Genomic DNA, 9,261 nt, shown 5'->3' on the forward strand with positions numbered 1-9,261 from the left:
GTGTGCGTGTGTGTGTGTGTGTGTGTGCGTGTGTGTGTGTATGTGTTCTGTATATATACACCTGCCCCCCCCCCCCCCCTCTCTCTCCCAGACTAGATACTGTAGTGGGTCCCCCTCCGAGGCCCTTCAGCAGCCGCGCCAAGACCGTTTCCTCTCCCTCCCTGCATTTATATTACAGCCAGGCCCGGAGGAAACAGTCTGCACCGGGGTTAGAGCCACCCCGTCCTGATCCCCCCCGTCCCCCCGTCCTGGTCCCCCCGCTAACATAACCAACACTTTGACGATGTCACACCTGGGTCAAGCAGCCATGCATTCACATGTGTTTGGCATCAATATGAAAATTCAGTGCGTCTTTATTTAGTTTAGCTTTAGACGCAGTCTGGGCCGTAGTGCTCGAGTCTAGTCTGGGTCTCATATATATCACCATGCCATCATTTAAGAATGAATATGCTAATTATGAGAAAAACTTTACAAAACTGGCTGCTTGACCCAGATCTGTCTGTGGAGGTCACCAAGGAGCTCCAGAAACGGACTATGGACACAGTTTAACTGAAGAATCTCAGGTTTAAATGAACCTGGTGGTCTGAGCCTCAATGATACACAGGAAGAAAACAAGCATTGGCCCAAAGGTGTTCTCTCAGCCAACGAAGTGGTCCTTTATCACATTACATTTTAATTGAGTAGTATTTAGTAACACTTAACTTATTTACGTCGCACTGTGAACTGTGATAGTCCTGATTTGGGCTCCTTGAGGACCTCATCCAACTGGAACGTGTTGTCATCTAACATGCTGTACTTGACTGTAGACGGGAAACGAGCTCCTCAGTGCTACGTGGAGAAGATTTTGTCTTCATGTAAAAGCCCCAAATCCAGAATCTATTGAAACTCATTAGATGCATAAATAATCATTCATTCAAAATCCAGCTTTGCTTCAGTCTCCGCTTCCTTTTTGCAGCTTCAAACCACATTTAGAAGCTTTCAGTTCTTGTATCAAAAGTCTTAAAATCACTTAATTTGATAAAAGTAAAGCTGGGCCATATTAGTCCAGCAGGAGGCGCTACAGTGCGGTTATGGATTGGGGCTCTTAACATGTCCAAACTTCAAAGAAAGTTAGTTTAGTTAGTTGTTGTTGTGAATGAATAGAAGTGCTGGAGGTCAGTCGAGCTCCTGCTGGATAACATAGTGCTTGTTTAGAGGCTGTAGATACACACAGAGTGAACGTTGACTGCTTCTCTTAGCGTTGCTACTGCACATCCATTATATCTCTCCTCTTCATCAATAGTATATTTTCTCAGGTTTAGTGAGACCTTAATGTGGCCAACATCACGATGCTCTCATTAAATGATTATTATTGGTAAACATGGCTCTGTGGGGATCTGTTTCATCATGTCGGCCACTGCTGAATGTTCAGCTCTTTATTTAAAAGCAGAAGTGACTTTCTTGACCTTGGGTTATGTAAGTTAAACAATCTTTAAAGCTAGGCTAGGTACTCTGAAGAAACTAGCAAGAGTACGCTAGATCTTCAAAATCATCTAACCTAAAATAACAGCACCGTTTTGCCAACTCTTCTCCAATGAAAGTAGCTAACATCGTTAGCGACAGAAGTCGCCAACTATTGAACACTGACAGTCCGTCTCCTCAGGTTTCCCTCCAAAGAGACTCGTGATGAACGTAAACAACCAACATGGCTGCTGTTAGTGCTCACAGCTGTTAAGATGGAACATTTCTGCTGAATGAAATGATTGGACGGGCTTATTACAGTCCTGTGACAGCCGGCGACAGCAGATTATTTTCTTATTTTTTGTCAGAGCATTTGACTCATTGATTGCTGTCAGGATGTAAAGAGACTTTCAACAAAAATATATTTAAAAGAAGTTTTTTGAAGTAGATTACCAACCCTACCTTTTAAAGGCACGGTGTTTAAATATTCATAAGTATGTTTTCATGAGTGTATAATCACCTGAAACTAAGAATCGCTGTGTTGTCGTTAGCTTATGATGAGCCCTTCATATCTACATAGGGAGCAGGTCCTCTTCACGGAGTCCATGTTTCTACAGAAGCCCAGAATGGACAAACCAAACACTGACTCTACAGAGAGACTTTAATGTTTCTACGTTACCTGCAGGCCACCGTAGTTCAGTTGGAACCGCTTCACACTGCTCCTTTAAAGCTCTGAAACCTCATCTGGAATGTATTTATTTATTTATTAGTGACACATCATGGTGTAAATGCTATTTAATAAAACGTTTCTGCCTTGACAAGAATACAAATGTGGGAGTAAAAAATAGTTTATACGTTAAATATTTAAAAAGGCAAAACATCTCAAAATGTCCGCATCAACATCAGCCTTCATAAAGCCCAATATCTGACATCTTTCAGCCCACTTTTGCTCATCCTCTGTGTTTATCTACAGGCCATTGTCACTGCGTATAAGACTGGATTTTGGTCGTTTGTCCGCCGGAGCCTCCTGCTGCAGTGTGTGTTTGAGAGAGAGAGAGATGTTATCTGACCCGGTCTTTCTCCTGTCTCCAGACTGGCCAGTGCAGCAGGCTCTGGTCCCAGCCTGAGTAGCCGACCCAGGAACATGTCCTCTCCTGCGCTGCACTATTATTACAACAACCACAGGAAGAAGCTCCCTGTCTCAGGGTTACTTTTTTATATTTTACTTAATTTTAGTGTTTCCTACGGTAGAATCCCTTTAGTTGCCCCCCTGTGGTGAGGAGCATTAGCGGCTTTGCTGTACCTCCAAAAAAGTGTCTGTCTGTTTGAACCGTGAAATGTCCCCAACAGAGCGCTTGTATTAACTCTCCTCTGGCAACAGGTGGTTGGAGTTTGCATTTGTGACAAAAAGCATGCTGAAGTGTTTAAAGTGTATTCTAACTCCTTTACCTGTAACTCCAGCCATTTGGTGAGGTTTTAACTAACCAGGTCTGACAAACAGACGATGTAAATGTGTACTAACGTTTATACACAAACAAGCCCCAAAACATCCCTGTGGCTATGTTAGATCCCATCCAAAACGAGTGTGTGTGTGCGTGTGTGTGTGTGTGTGTGTGTGTGTGTGAGTGTTGCTAACGTGTGTGCAGTTGTTGCTCAGTGTTTTCCTAATTAATTCATGTGTTTTTGTTGTAGATAAAACAAAAATCATTTGTGGTGTTTCCTGGGTGCCGGCGTCCCATAGATCAATGCATGTTAGAGATACTGTATAAACTTTATTAACTTTAAAACTAATTCAACATTATTACAGTGTCAAAAGAACAAAGAACAATACTACAGATTAACTGGTAATTTAAGCAGCGCACATAAGGAAATAATGATTTATTTGTACTGGAATAGAAAGTGAAATAAACAATAAATGGGGATGGACTTAAACACACCTCAACTTTCTGCAAAAGCCGTGTAACTGATGTGACTGATTTTATTTGAACTAAAAAAAAGCAGTTTAGCTTAAGATACCAAGTTTGAACCCAACAGCAACAGAGCGATGTTTGCTTTGAACATTCTGTATTTGTGAACTTGATTTTGACGCTTTACTCTTTTTCCTTTGTGACGTGTGAAAATTGGATTTTTGTTTTTGTTGCATGTTGGTTTTCTTTTGTGAAACCATGCAAATGACATACACACATGGAATCCACTCTGAAGATGCTGTGTTTCGTTGACACTTTTGGAGATGGAGGGTATTTTAAAGGAGGACACTGATACAGCCTGTGTGTGTTTTACTAGCTCTAATCTTAACATCCTGCTGTTGCTTTAGGTTGTGTTTCCTCACTTGGGATAACCTGAGATGAAGCTTGGGCGCCTACTTTTATTACAAGATCATTATTTTTAAATATATTAACACCAGTGTGTGTGTGTGTGTGTGTGTCAGGGTGGATCAGATTCTGGGAAAAGGCCAGATTCCTGTGGATAAGAAGATGAGGGACAAACTGCACCCAGACGGAGATTCTCTGGAGGGCATGAGCATGCTGGGCCGTGTGTGTAAGGTGGAGAGACAGGTGAGTTTAGAAGAAAACAAAGAAACATCAGCACTTTCCTTTATGTGGATTTGATCGTCCTATAATGTGGATGATATACGTATCTGCGTGGATCTGATTTGGAGCTTTTGACTCATGGATTACCTTTTCCAGGTACTGAGATTCCCAAATTCACTTTCTGGTCTGACATCTGTTTTGGAAACCAACGTATCTTCATTGTTCGTTTGATATCCTGCGAAAAGTTGCTCCTCATATTTCGTGCGTTTTCCTACGAAAGTCCAGCAACACGTGTCAATTTCTGCTTGTTACATGGAAAGAGTTTTCAAAATAAACTTCTGTCTTCACAGGAAACAACTTAGTTAGGTTGATGCAACATAACTACTTAGTTAGGTTGATGCAACATAACTACTTAGTTAGGTTGATGCAACATAACTACTTAGTTAGGTTTAGAAGAAGATCTGGTTTGGGTTAAAGTAACTACAGAAGTGCTGTTACTGAAGTACACAAGTTACATGACAAATAAATCAACATTGACTTCTAGTGTGGGCTTCTGCAGTCTTTACACTTCCTCGTTTATGATTACGTGGATAACATACAGAATTATTTCGTGGGATATCTACGAATTATGAATTTTCGTAGGTACAGCTGTGAATGCTGGATGAGACCAACCTGTGGAAACACCACGGATCTGTCAATGTTGTGGGAAAATTCAATAAAATTGCTTTGCAGCTCTTTAAGCTTCCCTCTCTTGCTCTGTCTCTGTCTCTGTCTGTCTGTCCCTCTCTAACTCTTTTCCCAGGTGACTTCCATTGAATCAAAGTTGGACTCTTTGCTGGACATTTACCGTCAAGTCCTGCAGAAAGGCCCCACGGGGCTCACCCTCTCCTCCCTGCCCCTGTTCGAGCTGGACAACGACCACCAGCACAGCCACTCTGACTATCAGACCTCCATCATCAGGGATGGAGGGGATCCAGTGGGGGGCGGCGGCGGAGACGGCAACGGGGGAATACGTCGTTCTCTCAACACCAACCACAGAGGCCTGCGTCTCATCCTGGCGCCCGCCGACGACGACTGCCCTCCCGACTCTGCACCTCCATCCTACCCCCCGTCCACGGCCTCGCTCTCCCCGTCACCCCTGCTGCCTCCCGATAGCCCCTACCCAACCTTGGTCACCCCCATTTGTACCTCCAAAAGAGCACACTTCCCCGACCTGCTGCCCCCGCCTCCCTCGACGGGTGGTTTCACCCTGCGGCTGCCCCCCATGGTGCACCCGTCCCACCTCCGATGCTCCGCTGAGCCCGTCCCAGATGATGTGAGAGTTGAGGGGAGCCTGGGCCCCTCTGTTGTTGTAGAATCCAGTCTGGATGCCCACCAGGAAGCGGACAGCGAGGCGGGCCCCGCCCAGAGAGGGGTGCTGCTGCGGGAGAAGACTGGTATGAAATCTGAGGGGGTCTGGAGGAGGCCCATGAGCCTGGAGGTTAACCCGCTGCTGCTGCTCTCGTCCAGCCCAGACGACAGCTCTTCAGACTGGGGAGGAGGTCTCGGGAAGTCCCTCTCCGTGCACAACCTCAGCCAGCCTTTGATCGGCCTCAACAGCAGCAGCGGCGGCGGCAACGGTAGCAAACGTGGCAACGCCCACAGTGACCTCAGCGACTGGGACGGGACAGAACTCTTCATTAGGAAGTGCAAGCTGGAGCCAGAGGGAGAACATTTCAACTTCCTGTCCCAGGGACCCGACAGCAGCCCCTCAGACCTCTTACAGACTGCGGGGGAGTCTGCTCCTCACCCCAAGGGAAACGCAGAGTTTCTCAGTCAGCCCCCACACATACAGCTGGCATAACCACACACACACACACACACACACATTCGCATACTGTATGTACACATCATCATTGGGGAAACCACTTTTACAGTATTTCTACTGGACACTACACAGATTATTTTGCGTGTGTCCAGTCAATGCCTCGTACATGGACATACAATGTTTTTATAATTTGTCCAACATGATTGTGACCACTTTTTTACAGGGTCCTAAAATTACCATAAATTATGGGGACGTATGAAAAATATGCATGAAAGTGGGCATTTTCACGTAAAACAGAATACGCAAAAATATACAAATACAAAAAAAAATTCCTTTAAGAGTAATTGCTTTGATGTTATTGGATTTTTGCACACAAAAAAAGTTTGTTTCATATCGATCATATTTTAATCATATATTAGTAAAAATAGATGGTGATCAAATGTATTAAATAAAGAACAAGGAAGGTTAACTGATTTCTGAGCCTAGAAGCAAATCAGATAATTTGATTCACCAAAAAAACAAACTGATGTTAACTTTCTTTTTAAAATAGTTTAGTCCAACTTATTAAGTCTGAACATAAACCCAAACCAAAGAAGCCAGTTTGGGCAGAAACAAGCATGAGTGTTCGTCGTATAAATTAAAGAACACCTTGACGAGTACTCGAGTGGATAAATACTGTATGATTGTCTCACAGCCGAAAAAAAGGTGCAAGTTACAAGAATGTAGTTAAACCTCAAACAAGCCACTGGAAACTAAAGTTCAACCACTAGTTTCTTAACATGCAGTGAAACCAGTAGCGCACACACACACACACACACACAAGTATATACACACACACACACTGCTCACTCTCTTTGTTCAATGTCTGTCTTTGGGGATGTAAAAATGTCATCTTTTTACTTTCATACATATCACTGCATGGACTGTTCCCCCAAAAACACACGAATGAGAGGAGAGTCCAGCGCCTGGTGTGATGGGAAAAGCTGTTAAAACCCTCAGCATGTAATCAGACTACACTCATCTGTCAGCAAGTTGTCAGTAAATTTTAATGCAGCAAAACTATTGTTGGGGAAAGCAAAGGCCTATCAGCGATCACTGGTCCCAGTTGGTTTGGACAGTATTCCATTAGGTGCATAAGGCCCAATCCCAGTCCCCTCACTCACGAGGGTTTACTTCTGTCCCTCTGTCAAAGGATCCAGTGTTTGAAGACTCTCTCAGACATTTTAAAGCCTTTATGAACAATTTCCATAAGTCAGCATTACCCACAATTCATAGCAATGTGACGTTAAACACATGGAAGCATGGAGACGTAAACAAAGAGGACGGCACACGTGTGTTCAGCCCGGAATATTACATTTACTCAGACACATTAAGGATTAAAGATGGAACATAAAAACACATGAAAGCAGAGATTATATTACACAGAATTATTCATCAAACAAAAACAAAATTACACAATGCCCTCTCATCTTGTGAGGGAAGAGCCTGGAAGACGTTCAAATCAAGGAGTAAAAAGCATCACATAAACACCCACAATTGTACATAATATGTTTAACGTGATATGTCCCGTTCGTATTCACACCATTTCAAACCCTCGCAGCCTCTCACACTCAAACCATTCTCTAAGGTGACGTCGGTGAAGTCCCTGAGGGTTCAGGATTCAAGGCCTTATGGGACACACTGGGGGCCTCAGTTGCTAATGGTCTGAATGGTGAATGAGTCAAGCATGAGATGCTGCATGGCTAAGCTGTTGCAACACACACCTGGACGTCCTTCTGCATGTTAAAGTAACTCCAGATCTTCAACAAAAGAGTACGAAACAAAGTCTGCCGTTAGGAACATTATCATATTTTGAACGAATTTGAAAGTAGTGGTGTGGAGAATTTACTTTAGTATTACATTTAAACCTTTGAAGGTATTTTTTTGGACAAACCCTGTCTGTTTTACTGGGTGCTGGTTTGCACCTTGTGCATGGATAATAAAGATTAGCGGCTGCTGGGCTGAACGTATTCCTCCAGCCGGTCCAGAGCCACGTAGACTGGTAGAGTGGTGTTACAGGGTGACGATAGCAGGTTAGTTTGGATTCACCTTGAGGAACCTCATGATTACAATATACTGCACATGCACTGTTGTTGGTTACAGTTTTGCATGTTGTTACTTGATCCATGTGTCCATTCTGCTGCTGACATTTCATATATTTACTTAGAAGAGGAGAGAGATGAGAAAATACATGTGCCCTGTGATCTAAATACTAAATCATATTTTGTGATCTGCGTCTCACATTAGCTTCTTTAAAGTCTTCTGCTGCCCCTCTCAAATAAACATTGAGGCTTTAATATACCAGGATTTGTGAATGTGCATGCTCTCCCTCCTTACCTTATAATTACCCTATTTAACCATTTAGGTTATTAGCTTAAAAATGGCACACATTTTATATTTTGGTGCATTTAGTCCATATTCAGATTGTGAACTTTTCACTGGCAGGTTTGTGGAAAATTGTGTGTTTCTTAAATGACACTGTCCTAACCACACTACACGTTGTTTTCAATACCATCCTGCTTGTGGGAATTATGCACAAAACTTTGTCAGCCATCTTCATATTTAAATTTTTTGCTTCGTTGTTTTTGCATGTTTACGTCTTAAGGGGTCACAGCAGTCTTAAAAATGTATTTTAATACGTCAATGACGACCTTTATTCGTTAATTTGCAGTTGTATTCCCTTTTGGATGTTAAGTGCATTGCTTATCAAATTAATATTCTGTAGTAGAATATAACAAGTATTATCTCCTAACAAATGACAATGTCGTTAACACTTGTAGATAGATTTTTTATTTAAATATTCTACAGCCCATGCAGAAGTTGTGCTGTTATGATGAAAGCACAGTTGTTTTTTGGTGAGTTTGAGGAGCCTGAAAATGTGACATGGTATAGATTTAATGCTTAATATTAAAGTAGACTTTTTCGTAGTTATTGATTGAGCTTTGCTGAAAAAAAAAAAAAGCCAACCAAATCTTTTCTGTTATTCTGAAGCAAGATATCGAACACAAGGAAACGCCCTGTGGACTTGCGGAACCTCATAAAACTCATATTTTGCAATCTGTAAATTGCTTAAGGGTGCCTTTCTTGCATATGAAACGTTTATTTTGTTTTTCTTCACATGGCTATAACTGTCCTGTTTGCCTAAAGCGTACAACATACTGCATAGTTGAAGTCGATCTGCTCATTTTTGGGCATCCAGTTTACTTAAGTCATGTAGCTTTGGTCCAGGACTTTATATGATGGCTATTAATACATTTTCTCTACTGCTTGAATGGTAATTTATTACACAACTGGGCCTTAAAAGCTTGACAATGTTAATTAACATTATTATTTTACTTTGAAATTAATTTATTAAAGTGCACATTATGTTCTCTGGATGAGAAATGCAAAAATAATTTTATTATTCTTTAATAAAGTACAAATTAACTAAACTGTTTTTGTTGT

At 42.1% G+C, this 9,261-nt stretch overlaps 1 protein-coding gene across 6 annotated transcripts in view; it reads left to right on the plus strand.

The window, feature by feature from the left end:
* The window catches only part of kcnq5a (potassium voltage-gated channel, KQT-like subfamily, member 5a), a 32,552-nt gene extending 25,736 nt beyond the window's left edge, over positions 1 to 6,816 (plus strand). For 3 of the 6 annotated variants that reach the window (XM_031879223.1, XM_031879224.1, XM_031879226.1), the window contains 4 exons: positions 92 to 208; positions 2,533 to 2,646; positions 3,869 to 3,995; positions 4,774 to 6,816. In XM_031879223.1, the coding sequence (XP_031735083.1) occupies positions 92 to 208; positions 2,533 to 2,646; positions 3,869 to 3,995; positions 4,774 to 5,814 (1,399 nt within the window). In that variant the 3' untranslated portion in view covers positions 5,815 to 6,816. The remainder of the gene's footprint in view (positions 1 to 91; positions 209 to 2,532; positions 2,647 to 3,868; positions 3,996 to 4,773) is intronic. The other 3 variants (XM_031879227.1, XM_031879229.1, XM_031879225.1) reach the window with 2 other exon arrangements.
* The last annotated feature ends 2,445 nt before the right edge of the window (positions 6,817 to 9,261 follow it).

The sequence above is a fragment of the Anarrhichthys ocellatus genome, unplaced genomic scaffold (assembly GCF_004355925.1).
Source record: "Anarrhichthys ocellatus isolate YVR2014 unplaced genomic scaffold, GSC_Weel_1.0 scaffold236, whole genome shotgun sequence".
Classification (NCBI taxonomy): Eukaryota; Metazoa; Chordata; class Actinopteri; order Perciformes; family Anarhichadidae; genus Anarrhichthys; species Anarrhichthys ocellatus.